Source organism: Lycorma delicatula, chromosome 3 (genome assembly GCF_047948215.1).
Source record: "Lycorma delicatula isolate Av1 chromosome 3, ASM4794821v1, whole genome shotgun sequence".
NCBI classification, from domain to species: domain Eukaryota; kingdom Metazoa; phylum Arthropoda; class Insecta; order Hemiptera; family Fulgoridae; genus Lycorma; species Lycorma delicatula.
This window is the reverse complement of record NC_134457.1, coordinates 179,787,109-179,809,519: the sequence shown is the minus strand read 5'-3', so window position 1 is coordinate 179,809,519 and position 22,411 is coordinate 179,787,109. Positions and strand designations below refer to the sequence as shown.

At 30.2% G+C, this 22,411-nt stretch overlaps 2 protein-coding genes across 4 annotated transcripts in view; both read left to right on the top strand.

Annotated features, from left to right (window-relative positions):
- The window catches only part of LOC142322252 (superkiller complex protein 3-like), a 41,751-nt gene extending 31,674 nt beyond the window's left edge, over window positions 1-10,077 (top strand). Inside the window, exons 4-5 of one of the 3 annotated variants that reach the window (XM_075361114.1) lie at window positions 354-397; window positions 800-1,067. In XM_075361114.1, the coding sequence (XP_075217229.1) occupies window positions 354-397; window positions 800-827 (72 nt within the window). In that variant the 3' untranslated portion in view covers window positions 828-1,067. Of the gene's footprint in view, window positions 1-353; window positions 398-799; window positions 1,068-9,941 lie in introns of those variants that run through there. The other 2 variants (XM_075361115.1, XM_075361116.1) reach the window with 2 other exon arrangements.
- LOC142322251 (superkiller complex protein 3-like) overlaps window positions 10,024-22,411 on the top strand; it is a 55,260-nt gene continuing 42,872 nt past the window's right edge. The window contains exons 1-4 of the mRNA XM_075361111.1: window positions 10,024-10,162; window positions 16,043-16,357; window positions 17,650-17,823; window positions 21,017-21,168. Of these exons, the coding sequence (XP_075217226.1) occupies window positions 16,070-16,357; window positions 17,650-17,823; window positions 21,017-21,168 (614 nt within the window). The 5' untranslated portion in view covers window positions 10,024-10,162; window positions 16,043-16,069. The remainder of the gene's footprint in view (window positions 10,163-16,042; window positions 16,358-17,649; window positions 17,824-21,016; window positions 21,169-22,411) is intronic.

Below are 22,411 nucleotides of genomic sequence, written 5' to 3'. Positions count from 1 at the left end.
GTCATTATAAGCATTCACTCATTATCTTAAATAAAATACTTGGCTGAGTGAGTCTATGTATAACTTGAGGAAAAATAAATTCACGCTATTATAATAATTGAGGTTATTATTACAAATTGTAATTCTCTACACTAACATTTTTAATCTTTAATAAAAAATTTATTGTTAATCCTGTCCCGATTCATATATTAAATATATGTTTTTCCACTTAGAATAACAACTGTTTAAGTAAGAAGTAGCTAATCTTATTAAGATCCACTATCACTGACAACAATTTATATAGAAATAGTGAGTTTATTGTATATTAAATTTACTCAGTAATGACAATGTTTTTTCAAGTGACGCTGTTCTAGATTATGCTCCAAAATCATCATTTAATGAAGAAAATGAATCGCAGGTGAGTGAAACTATTTTGAATTGTTTGTAATTAGTTGTATGTTAAACATGTTTCTGTCAGACAGTAATACCTTTTTTTAATTACTTTTATTTATAGTATTAATTTTTAATAGTGAATTAATCTGTTGTTGATCTTTAATGTTGTGTATTTAATAACTCTTGTTGATATTAGATACATCAAAAATTTTAGGATAAAAATATCTGTAATTTAATTATTCAACACAGCCTACACTATAACATCATGTAAACTGTAACTGAATACAGTGTAAAGCTGTATTGGATATTGATGAAAAATGTTAGAGTATTTCACTTATTTAATTTACTGTAAAATCAGTGACTACACTGCTCTGCGATATATTTTTCCACAATAAAATGTATAGTACAGTAATTTCTTTTGTTTCAGACTGAAGCTATATCTCTCTACCAGTTGATGTAACTCCAATTTAAGATTGTTGTAGCAGGCAGAAAGAAGTTAATGCTAAGTTATCTCTGGTAAAAAGAAACAAACAAAAGAACTATAGAAATAAAGAACAACAGTATGCATCATCTAAAAAGAACTTACTAATAGCAATAACAAACTCACTTAGCATATATTCACAATATACCTATCATGATATAAAGAGTGCTCTTCTATTCATGATATACTCTTTCTTTTGAACTTGATTCTTCCTCCATATCATAATTTTTATAAAACCATTGTATGGAAGTGTTCAAGAAAAAGTGAATGGATTCGATTATGATATACTAAAATACAGTAAACAATAGTAACTAGTATTGTCTGAAAATTAAATCTAAAATATTCATTATTTTTATTTCTCTCGACTGTTTTTTTTATTAAGTTAATTTGAAAGAAAACTGTCTTTTATTTTTTAACCAAACGTAAGACAAATTATTGGGTTATTAGTGTTGACTCAAGTTTTGTAAAAGAGAAAAAAATTTATATAAAAAAAAATTATATGTCTAGGACAATATTGTATTTGCATCCAACATTAATACAAACCATAGAGCAAATTACTAGACCTCATACGTACCATCATGTCAAATTACAAGACCTCATCCATGTATTTTATACATGATAAAAAACTCAGTATGATTAATAAGATTTAAAATCTGACTTAGAAGAAAGTATCAAATTAAAAACTTGCTCACAATTTTCGCTTCGTGTAGTTGATACAGATCTTTTTTTTTTTAAGTATTGCTTAATATTATTTAAAACTAAAAATGCATTAGTTTAAGGTTTTTCAAAATAAATTGTGTTGGTTGGCACCTTATTTCTCCAAGCTCTTTTTGTAATTAGAGATGGCGGAAATTTTAGTTTTTTACAAGTAACTATTTGGTGGACAGGCGTGCTCTAACAGTCTTTGTTTAACTTGGTTCACAGATCAGGTTTCTTGTGAATGATTTTTTTTCATTCATGCAACATACAAAATTTTTTTTGTCGTTATTTTGACTGGTTTGATGCAGCTCTCCAAGATTCCTTATCTAGTGCCTATCTATCGTCTGAAATCCAAGGTTTTCTACCAGTTCTCTTTGTTTCGCCTAAGTTTGCTTCTGCTGATTTAAGAATTTCCTTTTCAACATTCTCCCATTCTTCTTCTACATTTTCTACCTTATCTTTTTTACTCAGACCTCTTGCGATGTCCTCCTCAAAAATCTTCTTTACCTCCTCTTCCTCAAGGTTCTCTAAATTCCACCGATTCATCTGACACCTTTTCTTCAGGTTTTTAAACCCCAATCTACATTTCATTATCACTAAGTTATGGTTGCTACCCATGTCTGCTCCAGGGTAAACTTTGCAGTCAACGAGTTGATTTCTAAATCTTTGCTTAACCATGATACATTCTATCTGATACCTTGCAGTATCGCCTGGCTTTTTCCAAGTGTATATTCTTCTATTATGATTTTTAAACTGGGTGATGACAATTACTATATTATACTTCATGCAAAACTCCATAACTTGGTCCCCTCTTTCATTCCTTTTGCCCAGCCCATATTCACTGACAATTTTTCCTTCCTTGTCTTTTCCAATACTAGCATTCCAATCTCCAACTATTATTCAATTTTCATCCCCTTTTATGTGTTTAATTGCTTCATCAATTTCTTTGTATACACACTCTACCTCATCAACATCATGGGCACTTTTAGGCATATAGGTGTTAACAATCGTTGTCAACTTAGGTTTTGATTTTATCCTTATTACAATGATTCTGTCACTATGCATTTTGAAATACTTTGCTCTCTTCTATATCTTCTCGTTCATTATGAAACCTACTCCTGCCTGCCCTTTATTTGAAGCTGAGTTAATTATTCTAAAATCACATGACCAAAAGTCGTTTTCCTCTTCACACCGAACCTCGCTAATTCCTACTACATCTACATTTAATCTGCCTATTTCCCTCTTTTAAATTTTCTAACCTACCAACCTTTTTTAGACTTCTAACATTCCATGCTCTGACTCGCATGATGTTATTTTTTTAATTTTCTGGCGACCCCTTCTTTAGTAGTCCCTACCCAGAGATCCGAACAGGGGATCTGTTTACCATCAAAATATTTTAGCAAGGAAGGTGCCTCCATCTTTGTTACATGAAAATGCAGAGAGTTACATTTTCTTGGAAAAAAAGCAGCTGTAGTTTTCCATTGCTTTCAGCTGCGCAGTACTCGGAATATTGAGTAATGTTGATATGGCCATTTAAGTCATCCTGACCTACGCCCTTAACAAAAGAGCTGCTGCCTGCCCTCTTTCAGGAATCATTCCTTAGTCTGGCTTTCAACAGATACCTCTCTGATATGGTTGCACCTTCGATCCAGCTACTCTATATCACTGAGCACTCAAGCTCCCACATCATCAGCAAGGTCTCATGATTCATAGAGTGAGACATACAAAATATACTTTTTAGAAAATAAAACTTGAAAAATGTACTAAAAATGTAAACTTTAATTTTTCAGAAAATAAGTTTACTATTGTTTCTCAATGCTTTTTTAAATTCTCTTTTATAGGTTGTAGCCAATTTAAATTTGATACTTTCTTCTAATAGTCAAATTTTAAATAATTTATTAATTGTAGTGAGTTTTTTATCATATACAAAATACAATGTAGTGTAGTGTGTGTAGTTTGACACTTGATGGTATGTATTCATGTGATATGCAATTACAATATTGTACTTGAAATTATAATTTTTGTTTATATAAATATTTTTTTCTTTCTTTGTAATTCTTTTTTTATTTTTTAAACTTAATAGCATTATTATTACAATATTGTTTGTACTGTAAAATATTGTAAAGTTTAGTAACAAATCTGTTCTTTTAACTTGGCTGATTTTATCCATATAACATATCTTATCTTGTAATCATCAAGCTAAAAATATTGATTTTGATTGGCTTAAAAATGTATAAACATATACTGTAAAAATAAATATCAGTTAAAAAATTATAATTTTCTATAAATAAGTTGTAAAAACATTTTATTTATTGAATTTTTTAGTTAATTTGAAAAATTAAGTTTAATAAACTTAGTTGTCTATTATAATATAAAATACCAAAACATTTAAACGTAGTCAAAAACTTCTCCTCTTCTGAAAGACTTTTTCTTCTGACAATAGTTGTGAAACAAAAACTACACTCTGATCAACTGCCTTACCCCAAACAGCCCAGCAAAAGAAAATCATAGAGAAGGTCAAAGAATTCTGGAAACTTTCTGAACAAGAAATATACAAATTTCTAGAACAAAATGCTAAAATTCTACTTTTGAGACTTAAAAATGCAGGTCAGAAAAGAAAAGACCTTGTGGAAAACCTTCAAGCTCATTTTAGAATGGACAAGAATGGTGTGAGGTTGATTAGCCTGTACAGTGTCTTCAATTTTGAGTTATTTTCCAGAAATTTCAAAAAAATTGTATGCAAACGAAGATCTAGGAGATCTCCCAACCAAAACCTTCAAGAATTTCAAATGGATCACTTAACAGTTTCCTACAAATGGAGGAAAGAATAATGAAGGTAAAAGTAATTAAACTCACAAATATCGAGACATTATATGAGCAAGGTCTATCATAAAAGTCATTCCAAAACAGAAAGAGAGCATAATTCTCAGAACAGATTGAAGAAAACTCAAACAAAACAGAGAAGTTCTTTACTCTAGTCAATAGAATAGAAAACCTTTCTTTTTTCCTGTTTAGCCTCCAGGAATTACCATCAGGTATTACTTCAGAGGATGATATGTATGAGTGTAAATGAAGTGTGAAGTCTTGTACAGTCTCAGACCGACTATTTCTGAGATGTGTGGTTAATTGAAACTCAACCACCAAAGATACCACACTGGTATCCATGATCTAGTATTCAAATCCGTATAAAAGTAACTGTCTTTACTAGGACTTGAACACTGGAACTTTCGACTTCAAAATCAGCTGATTTGTAAAGACGCGTTTACCACTAGATCAACCCAGTGGGTTAGAATAGAAAAACCTAAATTCAGAGAATTTACAAGACAAAATCACAGAACCAGTAAATTGAAGTCATGGCAAACAGGTGAACAAAAAATCATTGGTGCTGGAATGAAGTTTGTGGAGATCAACTTGACAAATAAATTAAAACTTGAAAAAAATAGTATTTGATCGCAAAATAAGAACATTACCTCAGATGACAGAGAAAGCAAAACAGCCTAGGTTGTAAGATACAAAAAGTACAGGCAAAATCAGTTAACAGAGTGACTAGAATAAACAACACCAGAAACCTTTTTTAAATCTTTTAAATTGACTTTCAAAATACCAACCACCAAGTCTGTGCTTCAAGAAATAAAATGGAGAAATTGTACTAAACAGTGAAGAAAACTGTGGAATTATCGAAAGTTTCAGAATCTACTAAACTCTGAAGAACCAAAATACAAATTTGATAAGATAAAACCTACTTCCACTAACCTGGCTAATCCTTCAGACAAGCAGGAAATTCAATATATCGTAAGAAAATTAAAAAAGTAAGAAATCAAAGTGAAAACATGCTAATAGCTAGAATGTGGATGGGGAGATATTAGAAAAACTGATTGAGAAGTTGAGAAAAATTTGGTTTGAAGATAAGATTCCAGAAGATTGGAAAGATCTGTTGCTTCAGTTTACACAAGAAAGAGGTTAACATCTAAAGAAGGATTGCCTGTAACTTACAAGGTTCTCTATGTAGTTCTTTTGAACACACTGTAACAACAGGTTGAACTAAAAATTGGAAAGTAGAGGATTTCAGAAAGGGAAGTTAACGTGCTTAACAAATTGCAATCTGAAAGTAATATTATTACTTTTAGACTTGAAAGTCTGAAACTAAATAACATCAGTGAATTTAAAAAAAGCACGACTCTTGACGGGGAAATATTATTTAAGATCTAGAGGAATTTGGTGTTGACAGGAGAATAAGGGAAATCATAAAATGAATTTTAATAGAAACTAAATCCAAAATTATTCAGAATTAAAACAGGAATGAAGTAAGGTGGTGAACTTTCACCAATGTTTTTAAACTCGTGTTCTCAAGAAGATTATGAAGGAGTGGAGGAAAAGGTCAGAAATTCTTGGTTAAATTCTAGAATTTAACCAAGGTTACTTGTAACCTAGGTTACAAGTAAGATTGGATTACAAAAGTACAATTAAACTGTAGACTATTTAGCCTTTGTAGATGATTTGGTTTTACTGGCAGAAAATGAAAAAAATATGATAATTCAGAAGATCACATTAAAAGAAGTAGAGGCACAAAAGAGGATAGTTTATATCTTTTGAGAAAACATGATTAACTTTAAAAACTCAGGAAACAGCAAACAAATAAGGAAAAATCCAGTTAAGAAATATAAGTATTTAAGCAAAATCATTTAGCCCATTAAGTTTAATTAAAGAAGGGAACACAGTAAGATCAAGAAAAATGGAAATGTAACTAATAATCTAAAAAAAAACAGAAGCTCTTTCAGTAAAATCCAAAATTTGTCATTACAACTCTCAGATTATAAAGTCTACGCAGCTGCATGCCTGACTTTGAATAAGGTTCTGGAAGAAATGGAAAAAAGAAAGAAGGATTCTTGAATTAAGAAAAATTGAAGATGAATGAAAAACTCAGGAAAGTCATCAAACTTATAAGGAAACAGAAAAATTATCAGATACGGTAAGGAAAAAGAGAATCTGTTTTTATAGGTACTACATTAGAATGATTCCATAAAGGTTGATAAAAAGAATCTTTGACCGCTAAAAAAAAACTAAACCAAAATGGAAAACAGATGTCAAACAAAACCTGGAAGAAAGGAAATAAAATTGAAGAAATACTGAATAGGAAAACTTTTAAAAAAGTAACAAATTTTTAGGGATAAGAAAACCTAAAAGAAATCAGGATACATTTGGACAGAAGAAAGAAACAAAATGAGATAATGATCAAATTGTGAACGAAAATAAAACAGCAGAAGAAGAAGAAGATGAAATCAAAAGTTACATTTCTCAGAGTAATAGTTGGTTAAGTTTGCTAAAAAATAAAAATAAAATAGTAAGTTAATATAATGTCACTGACTTTTTTGTTAAACATGAAAAGTACTTAATTTTTAAACGGACAGTAGTCATGACTCATATTATGTGTTACTTTTTTTGAGGCATTAAAATATGGAATTGTTAAATATTAGAACATTTCTTTCTAAAAATCAGCCTAAATCTTTTGTTTTACATGTAGAAAACTTATTTTTCTTTTCATTAAGCATGAGATTTGTTACTGAAACAAATTGAGAATTTTTTCTACTATTTGTGTAAATATAAAAATCAAATAAAAGGAAACATATTACAGATACTTAGATGTTGTAGCTACATTTTGCCTTTTTTATAAACAAGAAATTTGCTATAAAATTCTTTGTACACATTTTATTTTGATTTACTTTTAATTTCAAAAGGTGAATAATCTGCTAAATTTTATCAAGGATCTTTCATAAGAATAAGGTTTTTGATTCCTCCTACGTGTGAGAAGTAAGATTTTGTTGCCTCATTTCTTCTTCATCTTTATATAATTGGACGACCCCAGATACTTAAGAAAAAATTTCATATAGTTGCCACAAAAATCAGTAAATGTGTTGATGAATATTCCTTATTATTCATTTTTCTACTTAAGTGTATTCTTTTATTTGTAGGATAAACTTGAGGCTTTTTGTGGTATTCTCATATTCCCTACATTGTTTCCTTGGTTACCCAGATTTCTTTTTCCTGTTATCGTGGTAGTACAGTAGTAGTCTGCAGCTTTATGCTTGTGTTCCCGTTTTTCCATGTTGTTATAAACCAAACTTGATTTATTTGGAGTACGCTTTAATGCATGGTTTTTTACGTGGTTAACCATGTTAAAATGGGCACTGTTAACTGTGGCCATACAGGAAATGTGGTCACATCCACATAGTAATTGTATGACTTGTTGTTATTAATCCATTCTCACTGTTGAATGTTCAACCCTCACAAATTTTAAAATTATAAAAATATCAAATAAATTTACAACATTTTTAAAAATTATATAGGGAATTTCAAAGCAGCATTCTTGTTTTTGTTTCAAAATTTTAATTTAAAAATTTTACCTTGTATTTTTTATGTAATTAAAAAAGTCCATAACATTATATGGAATTTCAACAAAAACTCATTTGGAAGTTTCAATTGACCGATTCTGAGATTTATAAGCGATATATATATTTTTAATAATCATTGTTTATTTCCTAAGGAAATCATATTATTTTGGGATATGTTTTAGCTTTCATTGTTTCATTTATGATGTATTTCTTATGTAAAAACTGAAAAAAGAAATTGTTTTTATGAAAATTTTTTGTAGACATTGCAAAATTTTGATGATTGATCGTAACTTATGTGGCAACAAGGTTACTGCAAAATATGGTAGAATTGGTAGCACTTAATGGTAAAACTTAGGGCTGTATCAGCAGAACTGGTGCATTAAATATTAGTAGAGTATCAGTTATTTGTTCATTACATTCAATTATTTTCAGTAGATGGAAGCAAATGAAAAACGTTAATAAGCAAGTATTCATATTTATGAAAATTATGATTTAAAATTTTTACAATATGCTCTTGAAGAGCATTATCTCACATTGACAAATGTCTAATTAATAATAGATAAATACCTAATCTAAACAGTAGTTAGATCTGAATGTATTGCTTATCACTAACTGTTAATGTGCCGTTGTTACTGTTATTTTAAAATAAGTAAGCAACAGTGGAATCTATGTTATTCATCAGGAATCAGAACCAAGCTCGTGACTGATATAATAGATAGTAACAGAATTGGCTTTAAAAAAAAAAAAAATATGATACAGCCTACAGGCAATGAAGATCCATATTTATTTTTTTTAAAACTATTCTATCATAATACAGCATAGTGTAACAATATTATACACTATATAATAGCAGTTTTGGGAAATAACAGCAAAATATAAAAAAAAAGAACATTCCTGTAACTAGACATAAAATGGATCAAACTAAACAAGTTGTGCATTTATAGATATTTCAGTTTATTTTTAAAAAGGTTTTAGTTTAGTTAGAGTTAATAAGCCATATTTAAAAAAAAATTTTTTGTGCTTTTTATGTTAACATAAAGTCAAAAGCAGTATAGATGTGGCTTATTATGATGGCAGTATGATGCAGGTATAAGGGAATTAAGATAATTTTGTTGAAATGAAATTGCTTAAGACCGTTAAAAGTGATTATGGGATAAATTAAGTCCAGTCTCAAGATATCTGTTATTATTAATATTTTTTTTTTTTGCTACACAAATACAGTGAGAATTATTTAGCTTGAAACTCACAGAAATAGCAAAGTACTGTGACTATTTCAGGGAGAGTAATATTCCAGTAGTTAGAACTCGAACTCTAAGGGGTTCTGGGCGGGCAATTGCTTGTGATAAGTTATTTTATTTCTTGGGTTCTGATGGTTAACCTATGGGCAAATAAGATCTTCCTGTACTTAGGTTGTTTTTTATCTAATCCATCTTTTTTTTATCTATCCCTTATAAAGGTTGAGAATCACTGCAATAGACCATTATAAAGTTATAAATGTATTTTGCTATAATTCCGCGAATGCAACTATTAACAATACTAGAATTTTATTCAATAATTACAGCCTTTCAAAATTTTAATTTAGCATAACATAATTTTGTGTCCTTATATTAGTCATTAATGACATTGTATTTTAAAAAGATGTAACTTAGCAAACAAATCTTTTTTATATAATGCATACTTTTTAATTGTAAAATATACATTATCTGCTGTTATCTAAAGAAAAATTCAGGAGATTCAAAAGGCTTATTTGATATGTCTCAAATTAAAAAAGTTAAAGCGATAAAAATATAAGTCTATCGACAGTAGTATTGTCAAGAATCTGCATAGGAATTGTATCTTCGACACAGTTGTTTTTTTTATTCTATCCTGTAGCTTTAAGCATTAAATGAAATGAAAAAGATTTCTTGTACACGATAACTTAAAAATTTTGAATGTTGTTGACAAGACCGTTTTTCACCAAAAAATAGATTTATATTGATTTATTCTTTGTACATTAACAGGTATTACTAAAGACAGCAGTTCTTGGCATGCTCAGTGTATGCTTAGCAAAGCTCATCTGAAATTACTTTGTTATTATGATGCTGAAATATGTGCTAAAGCTGCTAAGAAGTATAATCCAGATCCAAAATTTAAGAGTATTACTGACACGCTATTAGCTGAAGCTCAAGTGCATTCAAGAGATGAAAAAAAATGGAATCAGAGTATTGACATCTGTTAACAAGTATGTAGTATTAATTAAGATTTTATTTTGGTTGCTACATATACCATATATAAAAATAGTTAAATTTTATCTTAGATGATTTCAAACTTTTTACTTGAAGCTAGAGCGTTTTACCACATTTTTGCACTCCCTAAGATTTGGCCTTGTTTCTTAAATTTATTAATAATCAAATGCTTTAGAACAAAGGGTAGAAGATGAAATAGATAGATGTAAAAGATCTGTTGTTAATTAATTTATAAATAAACTTGTTTTGTAGGTTTTACTCTTGTTTTGTTTTAAATACTGATGTTTATGGATATCTTTTTATTAACACTTTCTTGAAATAGGTAGTCTTTAAATTACCACTTTTGCTGCTAAGCCTGCAGATCTGCAGGAAAGCATGAATATGAATCCTTCCCACTTTTTCTACTCCATTTCTGTAGTCTTTGATATTTCTCATTGCATTAATTATGGAGAGATGCAGGGCAGGTTATTTTGAATGATTTTATATATTACAATATAGTACTTGGAGAGGTCTATGTTTTATTACAGTGCAGTCTGATCATGGGGGGGGGGGGTTTGGTTATAAGTATTTTTTCTTAGTTTTTTTTCTCAGTCAGATGAAAGTTTTTCTTCAGTTTATTTTAAAATAATCTAGGAGTTAAATCTATGATTTTTTTTTTTTGGTTAAGTCTTGTAACTTGATAGCTTTTTATAATTAAAAAGCTGGTATAAGCTTTTTATACCATCTGATGTAAGTAAAAATAAAGGTCCTTTGGTACATACATAACATTTGTATCTGCATTTGTTTATTTTGAATGCTTTCTTGAAATAGGTAGTCTTAAAATTAACACTTTTGCTATTAAGCCTGTAGATCTACAGGAAATATAAATTCTTTCCGCTTTTTCTACTGCAAATCTGCAGTTTTTGATTTTTCTCATTACATTGATTATGGAGGGATACAGGCCATGTTGTTTTGAATGATTTTATGTTACAATCATTTGGAGAGGTCTGTTTTTTATTACAATGCATATTTTTACTTAGTTGTACTATTATTAGGTTATTGTACATTCTCATCCATTTGACCAGAGAATAGTCGTCTACATTTTTTGTTAGGTAGGACCTGCTTATGTAAGGTTCTGCCTTTTTCTATCCACTGCAATGAGGTTTTGCAGTGACCTGGCAAAACTCCAGGACCTTACATCAACGGAGGAGCATGATCAGTATCTAACATAAATTTAATTATTTATTTTTGTAGACAGAATTATGTTTACAGAATACTTAAGAAGCAGTAGTAAAAAAAATAGTGCGTATTTAAATAAAAATATGATTTGATTAAAATTAGAAATTTGTTTAAATTTTATGTCGTTATATTACATAATAAAAAATACTCACTGTAACAGTAAAAACTTCTCCAACAATAGTTCAAGTTTTCTTTTGAAACAAGACGGTAATTTTAAAAGAGCACCAGGTTCCTGCACCCACACATTTTACCCACTTTAAAACAAGTGCTTTCGCCATCCATCCTTTTTCTTGGCACCTGTCAGTGACATAGCAGCAAGTCATTTTACACTCTTTGGAAAGTTTTTTCTTTAATTGCAATAAATGATAGAAATTTTTGCCAACTACAAGTATCATCAACATGATGGTACATTGCTGTTTTACATAACCACAAGTACTGTTTTACAAAGTAAAACTGCAAACAGTGTTATCACTGACAGAGTTAATTGTTGAATCTGCTGCCGTGTGGAAGTAAACTGATGTTTGATTGGCATTTGCTATCTCTCCCATTAGAAAGCTATTTTCTTGTCGTAGCTGAATTAAATAACTCTAAAAGGCCAATAATTTTTCCTGAAAGGTATTTGACAAACATTGACATGCAGATGTATGTTTTGTTATTTATAGTTCATACCTATACATAAAACAATTTAACTATCCTAGACTTGCTTTAAAATTCAGTATTTGAAGTTTCCTCACAATTTGTGCGGCTTTTAATCGGGTCATCTATTGAAACAGCAAATCCTTGCTCGCATATATCTTGAATGTAAGAAAACTACTGCTCTTCTACTTGAGGGAAGTTCCAAATTCAGTCACATAATACTAAAGTAGTACTGTAAAAAGATACTGCTTCTCTTTTTCTTTCTCTGATTTCTTATACATGATTCTGGAATATCATAGTTACAGCCCACAATTACAGACATCCTCAGCTAAGCGAATAACTAATTTTTCCCCTACTGTAAATAATTTAAAATGTTTTATAAAATTCATTTTTACTAGTTTGCTTAAAGTTTACTAATTTAAAAAATTTAGTATAACTGAATATATAATCTTCCTTCATTCAACTAAAACAAAATGAATACTGTTACAAGTTTATCTGAAATGACTTGTGTTTTATATAAAATTACAAGATTATTAATAATAACATATGTTATAATAACTGAAAATACAGAGATAAACAAAATGCTTATGACAAAAGTTTGTTTATAAACAGGCAATTATGATATAGTCTACATAACAGATGTGACTCAGCATTAATGACGTGAAATCAAAAGTAATTACAATATATGCTACAATTTGTTTTGGTTACTACCATATATTGTATATTATATTACAATATGTAGTACAGTAGTAAATACAAATATTGGACCCTCATTTGGAAATCCAGCTTGTCACATGCACCCATAAATTTCATGTTCCTTTTTAAGAAAAAAGGTGTGTGTTTTACATGAGTCAATACAATATACAGTTTTATGCATTGTACATGAACTACACCAAACTTTGGTTTTCTTGGTTATAGACGTGAAAATATTCTCACAAAAAATTAAATTTGTTATCTTACTTTAACTACATAACACAAAAAACTTTATTGGCAAAGGAGGATATATGCACTAAACATTGCATAAGAGTTTAAGTTAAATTCATGTATTTTTTTGTCATAATTGATGACAGCATTAAATATAATGAGTTGTATGTATGCAGCTTTGACAATATCTTTTATTTCTATATGTAGTGTAGAAACTTTTTAAGTTACTGTTGATTTGTTCCAAATTATAAGAACAGAGCGTAAAAATAGTTGTTTATTTTTAAATCTCTTTCATAAGTAAATAGTAAAATTTTAATTTAGTTAAAATTGCATACATGTAATTGTAGCATTAAAATTGCAATATATTGAAATTTGGATGATGTCTTAAATCATGTAACTACCATGCCTTACTAAAATCAACAGATAACTTTTAAATATGTAAACAACATCCACAGAAACACAGATTTTGCAAAGATGATTTTGCTATGAATGGTTTCTAACAGTGGGTGGGGTATAAACATATCATTATGAAGACAATAGCTTTGTACGCATGAATGCATGATGATTAATTTACTGCAGGTTCTGATATGTTATTGCTGAGGAGTCTGCTGAGTTACACAGTTAACACACCAGCATTGTACTTTAATATGTAGTGTGATGTTAAAAATTCACTATGAAGGCATGTCCTGTGGTTTCATTTAGTTGTGTGATTTATAGTTACTGTGTCAAGTGTGTTGTGTTAGTGAATAAATATGCCAAGGAAGTAAATGATCCGGATAGCTTCTGTTATCGTATGTGGGGAATTTGACTTTAAAGAACAATGATGAAATTTGACTCCACTTGTTAAAAAAATGTTATGAACTATACTTTGGCTTTAAATTTGGGGTTCAGGATAGGAACTGGGTCCCTTACACCTGCTGTTTGATCTGTGTGAAATGTCTGATAGACTTTGCAAGGCGCAATTGCCACATGAGTTTTGCCATATTGATGAATGTGTGGTGTCAGAACACAAGATCATTTGTCAGATTTCTGTATTACAAAGATAAAAGAAATAAGTAATAATTCCAAACACAGTGCAGTACCAGAATTTGCCATCTGGTAAAAGGCTTATGGTTGGTACTGTCTCCAAGGCCATTATCATATCCTCCTCCAATACATGTAACTTTAGAAGATGAATTGGAATACAAGGTAGCCACTAAAGTTTGTTATGAGGAGTATGATAATCCTACTTTTGAAACAGAGTCGACTTTCTAAAATCTTATCTGATAACTCAAACTGAATTAAATAACTTTTTTTCAGGAGAAACAAGCAGAGCTTTTGTGATCTAGGCTGAAAAGCTGAAATCTTCTCCATACTGACACTGAAGTTTGTTTCTTTCATAATTGTCAGGAAGATTTATATTCTGAAGAAAATAATTTAGTGTATTTTAACAATATTAGGGTTGATATAGATGCACTTCATCATGAACATAGCTGGAGAATGGAAACTGTTCATTGATTGTTTGAAAACTAGTTTAAAGGATGTCCTTTAATACAGTGGCAACAAATTTTCTTCTGATCCAATATCTTATGCGACTAACTTGAAAAAAAAATATGACAGTATGATAATCCTGTTAGAAATAAATCAGTAAACAATTACCATTAGACTAGATGTTGTAATTTAAAAGTTGCATTTAATGGGTTTCCATCTCTGCTACTAAATTTTCTTGCTTTTTTTGTGATTGGGACACCAGGGACAAAACAAATCATTTTATCAGAAAGAAATGGGCGAAAGGTGAAGCACTTATGCCTGGACAGAACAATGTTGTTTGTACATTCCCCACTAGTTAACTTAAGAAATAATTCTTATACCTCAACTACATGTAAAGTTTGGGCTTTTCAAAACCTTATTTAAGGCAATGGGGAAAAATGTTCTGGGTTTCATTATTTGAAAGAAAAAGTTAAAATCAAGTAATACATTTTTGAAAGGAAAAAGAAAAGGAAGAACTGATAAGGTAAATTGAAAAGTCAGCATGGATGTCATTTAGTTGTGAAAAAAATTTTATAAAATCATAAATCCCCCAACTATTTATTACAGTAAATTAACAGAATTAAAACATGTATGGGTTATAATAAAACTTCATTTTTTGGATTCACACCTGGATTTCTTTCTGGACAATCTCGATGCCATCAGTGATGAGCTTTGATAATATCTTCACCATCAAATCTCAGTCATGGCAAACAGGTACCAGTGACAGTGGAGTGAAATAATGCTTGCAGAGTATTGTTTGACGTTAAAGAGCGATGTTCCATAATACGGCAATTTTCATGAATTTTATCGTTGATTTTCATCGTCAGTTCATCAGTCACAAGGCTAGGCCGACCAGTGATGTCAAATTTAGACTAGGCACAGGGTCCGCGCTTCTGCGGTCTCGGTTAGTTAGTTTGAGGAAATCATGTTAGGTTGACCGTGATGTCTGTTTGAGGCCTACGTGAAGGCAAAATTTGATTTGTGTTTTACTAATGTAAATGTCTGCGGAGGCATTTACATCGGTGGCATCCCAACTGAGGCCTGGTTGATGACTGTGAGATGTAATCAGTTAGAGGGACCTCTGGTAAAGCCCCTCGGGCCTAGGAACAGAGACGTGGTGTGGCGACCGGAAACATCACAAGTTGGATGTCTTCCCCTACAGGGCTATGATGAGGCTAGACTGAAAGATGTCATTGCCAAGGTACTGAAGATGAACTCTGGTAAAGCCCATAAGGGCAAAGTACAGAGGGGGTGGTGAGGTGACCGAAACCATCACATAGAAGGTGTCTTCTCCTGTGTGGTGAGTTGCAGACTGATATCTCATCTTAAGCTATCATAGTAAATATATTGTTGAACAAAATTACATTTTCCAGAACTGAAAGATATTAATTTGTATTTTATGGCGTTCAAAAATTTAATGAAGATTTTTATTAAACGTAAACAAATTACTCTATTTATTTATCAAGTTCTAAAATATTAACAGGGAGCAACACAATTACTTTTTGATTGTAACTTTAATTTTACTATTGGGTAGAAATTGTTGGCAAGTTTATAATTCTAATTTATTGTTATGATTTTAAACGTTACAGTTGTTAATAGAAGACAGAAATAATGCAATGGCTTTGGAATGTATGTGCAGAGCTCATATACATTTAGAAAAGTGGGATATAGCAAAAAAATTGTTAGCAAAACTGGAAACTATGTATACCAGTGGTAGTAATGAGGTTACTGCTATATTACTTCGAGTTCAATTAGCTGAGCTAGCCGATAAGGCTATGCCACCTCTTGATATACTTTTTGGTATTACTGTTAAACATCCTGACTCACCAGATGCTTGGTATCATCTAGGTATGCGTTGTTTAGAAGAAGATGAGATTCAACAATGCATTAATGCATTATTTAAGGTACTTTATTGTTTATTCATGTTTATATTAAAGATAAATATACTTTTTCCATTTTGTTTATTGAAATTTATTGTTTTATATAGTGTGCAAACCTTGATTTAGTTTTATTATTTAGTTTAGTGTATTATTATAACGAGTGTTTTGAAGAGGATCCAATTTTTTGAATGTGGATTTATAATTTATCCAAGAGTAAATTGTATATTATACACTATTTGTCTCCATTACTGTACTCAGGTTATTGTATGCGAAAGATGAAATAACTTTGTGATACACCATTGTCATTTCAATATCCATTCTTTGTTGTATATCAGTTATGTTGTTTGCCATGAATTAGATTGCAGAAATTTATCCAATTTATCAGTTGAAATTTCATTAGTTTGTAATTTGCAAGAGATGAACATTATCATGTTTCTATATAAATGTTTGGAGAGCAGAAGTGTATGTAACCAAAAGATACTAGGTGATATCACTTTTAACAACTGAAATATCTGATTATTCAAAAGAGTGATAAACTCATCCATAAGAAATATTTCTAGAAAATTTTTTAGAAAGTTATCTATATTAACATTTTAATTAGATTATTTGCAACAGTGAAACATAATGTGACAGCATTCATAATAGGTCAATGCAACAGCATAATGCTGTCTTCACTGCTGTCAAATTGGAACTCCTTTAGCCCCATTTTCGGGTTGGAGAACAACCAGAAATCACAAAATTCCATGTCTAATAAGTAAGGGGTCTGGTGATCTTAGGAGTTCCATACTTGACCAAGAAATCCTGGATTACACATGAAGAAAGGGCTGTAATTATCATGATGCAGAACCTCTAGGTAGTATGTTTGTTGGAAATTTGGCCTTATGGTGGGTATTCATATCCACAACTTCATAAAAAATATAATAAAAATAAAAAATATAACTGGTCAGCATTACTTTCACTTAGCTCTTCATTTGTTTTGTTTGCATTGGTGTTGAGGATGATGGTGACTTTCTTTCTTTCTTTCTTCTATTCAAATGAAAACAGTTTTGGCTTAAATTTCATAACCGCTGCGCATGCTCAAATCATTCATTAAAATCATGTAATTAGTTCTACAGAACTATCATTAATGCCGATGTCATTTGCAATTTCTTAGTCGGTCGAAAATTTTCCTTATCAAATTAAATATTTTGTAAATGAAATGTGGATTTTGGTCTGATGACAGCCAGCCACTGTGCTGGTATATTTATTTGATTACTTAGGATGTTTTTTTAACTAGTAGATATTTAATATGTTTATGGTTTGTTCTACTTTTATAGGCTGGAAAATTAGCGCCTTACTGGTATAAAGTTTACTTAGAACTGGGTAGTTATTATGTTACTCATGATTTAGTAAAAGCTAGATGTTGTTACAAAAAAGCTTTGTATCTTAATAAACGGTCTTCTGAAGTGGCAATGGCTCTTAGTGATATATACAGGATTCAGGGAGAGACAGTAAGTATTTTAAATTAATATTTATGTCTTGTGTGCTTGAAAATTATTATTTTAAATTGTTAAAAGAATGCTCATGAAAAGAAAATGTAAGAGTGATCTAACTTTTTGATATCAAATTAAGACAACCTTTCTGCTTATGTTTATAACAACATATGAACTCATGTTTTCCTACTGTTACTTGTAAAAACTGAAACTGTTGCTCATTTCCTTTTTTCAATAATTTATAATGCGATTGAGATATCTTTTTATTGTAATATCTATTTTTTCAAATGTAATAATTACAAAAATATTTAACACAGTTAGTTGCTTATTCCAATCACAAATTTTTTTAATATTATTGATTATTATATATATTGTTTTGTGATGTGTAATTTTGTTGTAGTTAAGTGATGAAAGTATATTTGTAACAACTGACTTCACACATTACTAAGAGATTGTGGTTATTAAAATGTACATCATACTTTGTTATATAAAGTGTTGTTTTTATCGATTGTTTGACGTATTACATTTGATTCAAAACACTAGTGTTTTGAATCTGAACATTACATGTCCATTGTATATTATATTACTATCCAGACAGTAACATAATATTGGCTAGCCAAACCACACACATACACACTCCTTCTTATTTAACATATTTATAATTTTAACTTTTAATTAATATTTTTATTATTTGACAACATATTTTTATATATGGAATTTTTAACTTTAATTTTAACTTTTGATTTTGATTTTAAATCTTAAATATAAAAGGAAAAAAAAATTTAATTCCATTTTGATTTGAATTGATTTTAAAGTTTATATCCAAAATTTTAACAAATTTTGTGTTATTGTATTTATCAAGATTTTATTTTGTTAATATTGTGTATTTATGGTATGTAATTTTACGTGAACAATTATAAGTTTGGATCAACTTAAGATGCGAGAAAATTGTGAAAGTACTCTGTGTAAGGTAAGTGTCATCCTATCTAATTTAATATTATTCTGTACTTGGTGGATCAAGTTATTTATTTATATATATATATATGTGTATTACTGAAATTAATCTTTTCAAAATTAATATTATTCCTCTGTGCTGTTAAATTATATTAAACAAACCACCTAGTATAGAATATTAAGATACTTTCATGGGATCCCGCATCCTTAGTCACGATTGAAATAATTCTGTTATTGCATAATAAATATATTATTATTGCTGTTATTTATTAAACAACAATAATAAATGTTATTCTACACCAGGTGGTTTATTTAATAGAATTTATATATATATATATATATATTAATTAAATAAGAATCCTTTCAAATTCATTATAAATTATTATAATGTTCAGATTTTGAGCATTAATACACTAACTTTTTACTCTGTCAAGGAGCTCTTTCTATATTGCATGCGAGTTGAGATAAGTCAATGAATGATTTAAAAAAAGATAACTTATTATTTTTTATTCTGAATATTCTGATAATATATTGTTTGTGAATTTTATCATAGATATAATTTTTTTTTTACCTATGTAAGTGAATTAATTTAATACAAAAAAGTTTTTGTATAAAATAATGATTTTAACTCTGTAAATTCTCTATTGTAAAATAATAATTATTATGATATTGGATAATGCTATTTTTTTAATGTAGAATAAGATTATTTATCCAAATAAATTATATTAATTACTTATGTAATGATTTTACTTTTAATTACGTATTATGTTACTTATTTAGGTTTTAATGGTCATAAATATTAATTGCTGTATTCTTAGAATGATATTTCTGAAAACCGTTCTGATTTCTGAAAGTTATGATGGTTCTATTATTTTATTGACTTATAAGTCAATATTTTATCCACTTTTTTTTTTTTAATTACAAGAGACGATCAGAAAGCAAGTTACACCCCTTCTATGAAACAAACACATATTTATAAGACAATTTTTTTTTTATTGAACAAAAAACTACACATTTTCATCTATTTTTCGACATAATCACAAAGTTTTTCTGAACACTTTTCATACCTTGTGACAAGTTTTTCAGTTTCACTCTCATAAAAATTTCGTCCAATTTCCTTCAACCGTTTAACTACCGCTTCCTTCAGTTCATCATTAGTGAAACGCTCCCCTCCCAGGTCTCGCTTGAGAGGACCAAACAGGTGGTAGTTACAGGGTGCTAGGTCAGGGCTGTAAGGCGGATGAGACTACACTTCCCACTTGAATTTTTGCAGTAACTCCTTTGTCACATGAGCTGAATGAGGAGTAGTGTTGTCGCAAAGAAAAACGATACCATTGCTCAATCTTCCAGGTCTTCGATCTTTAATGGCTTTACGCAATTTTTTTAAAGTCTTCACGTTAAGATTCAGCATTGATTATTGTTCCTCGGGGCATAAATTCACTGTAAATAACTCCCTCGGAATTGAAAAAGATGTCAGCATAACCTTTTGAGCAAATCTTAGTATCTCCGTTCATGTGATGCTCGTTTAGTCTCAGGACTGTAATGAAGCACCCAGCTGTCATCCCCTGTGATGATTTGTTTCAAAAACTGTGGACCAGTCCTGGAATAACGTTGAAGAAAAAGAAAGAGCAGATGCAAAATGTTTATGTTTGTGGTTGTCAGTCAACAGATTTGGCACCCATCGTGCACACATCTTACGGTAACCAAGCTGATCGTGAATAATCACAATCAAACTACCAAACTGATGTTAAGTTCACTTGCAATTTCTCTAATTTTAATATGCCAGTCACTCAAGATCATTTCATTCACATGTTCCGTGTTACCCGTTGTGTTTGCTGTTGAAGGACGCCAGCACATAGTCTGTCATTCACATTTGTTTTTCCGTTTCTGAACATTTGGCACCATTTTGTGATCATGGGATGTGACATTCAGTCTCACCATATACCTCAACAACTTGGCGATGAATTTCACAATTGTAATTTTTTGCCTACAAAAATCGGACTGCTGAATGCCCTTCTAATCTGGACAAAACCCCTAAAGGATATCCTATATTTGACAATGACACTACGCATGTACTGAATGTTGTACAGAATTGCTGCTGGGGGAGCTTAAAGACAACAGCACAACCAGTGCTGCCACTGTAAGACATTAATATATCCTTTTCAGTTCAAGAACACAGTAAGGGTGTAACTTATTTTTTGATCCACCTCTCATATTAATGGATTTATTGATGTTTTTTATTTTATTTTCTTTGCAGGCTTTAAATATTGAATTATTAACTGCTGTTACAAAAACAACACAAAGCAAATGGGCGTGGTTACAATTAAGTATTCAACATTTTGAACTTCAAGATGTTGGTGCTGCTGTGAAATCCCTTCTAGCTGCTATTCGTATTGATGTGGAAGACTCGTATGTTTATGTTCTTTTAGTTTTATAGATAAGAGATAACTATGTTTTTTTAAAACTATTATGTTATAACAGAATTTGCTGAATTATTAATTTGTCAGTACTTAGTTTTTCTGTTGAAATACATACATTCTGTTAGGTCATGAAAATTTGATATTTCTTTATTAAAAAATACAGTTATGTGGTGAATGATGTTTATTAATATCAGAAAATGTTTCATAAGTAAATAAGTGACTATCATGTATGGCTGATAAATGTAATATATTTATTTTTCAATACAAATATTATGCAGCATCAACAATTGTTATATTCATTAGTCAGTAATAAATGCCAGCAGCATGCAGTGCATCTGTATTCACTGTTGTTTAATATTCGTTATCTGTAGAAAATAATTTATTAAACTTTGCTTTGGCTTTGGCATTTATCCTTATTTCTCAAGTTCATTTTTCAGGATTCTCTATTCCTTAAAATATTCCAGGTCATTTTAGACTCTGGCTTTTAAGGAATGCAGCTTTTATCTTAACCTGGACCTTATTAAGTTTGTGTTAGCAAAGGCATTGTGCTATAAAGATTGATTCACTGAATATTCCTGTGTTTGGAACTTTACTGCATCCCTGCTGCAGTGACTATCAGTTCCTGAAAAGTGGTTGTAAATCAACCCCTTTGGATTGTGCAGGCTTGACTGCAGGAAGATATTCCTTCAGTATATATGTAGATGAATATAAAATTCCTTTATTTTAGTTGGACTGAGTTGCATTGAGGTCTGTCACAAACTTAAAACCTGGTGAAAATTTTTTCCATTAGCTATGTTTTGCCATTTATAGTTCTATGTGAAAATTTATTTAAAACCATAAATTTGGAAATGACAAACTGGACCAAATTTGATAAATACAGTGTTTTTTAATAGCTTATTTCATAAGATTTTTAGTTACCCTTATAAGAAAACTAGCTGTTTACTTCAGAAATAGACACAATTCAGATCCAGTACACTACTTAATCACATTCGACAAACAGTCGCCATATTTCCCTGGCAACATATGTCATTTTAGAACCTTGTGGTAACCCTGAATAGGGCTGTTTGAGATTTTATAGTGGCCCTGAAAAGGGCTGTTTGATGTTGGATGAGGTAGCCCTGAGTAGGGCTGTTGAGTACAACTGCTGGTCTCTGGCAATGTTGCCTTGGCTGCTGATCTTTGACAATGTCACCTTGGTTCATGGATTGTAGTCAAGGAGTTATGGCTCATCT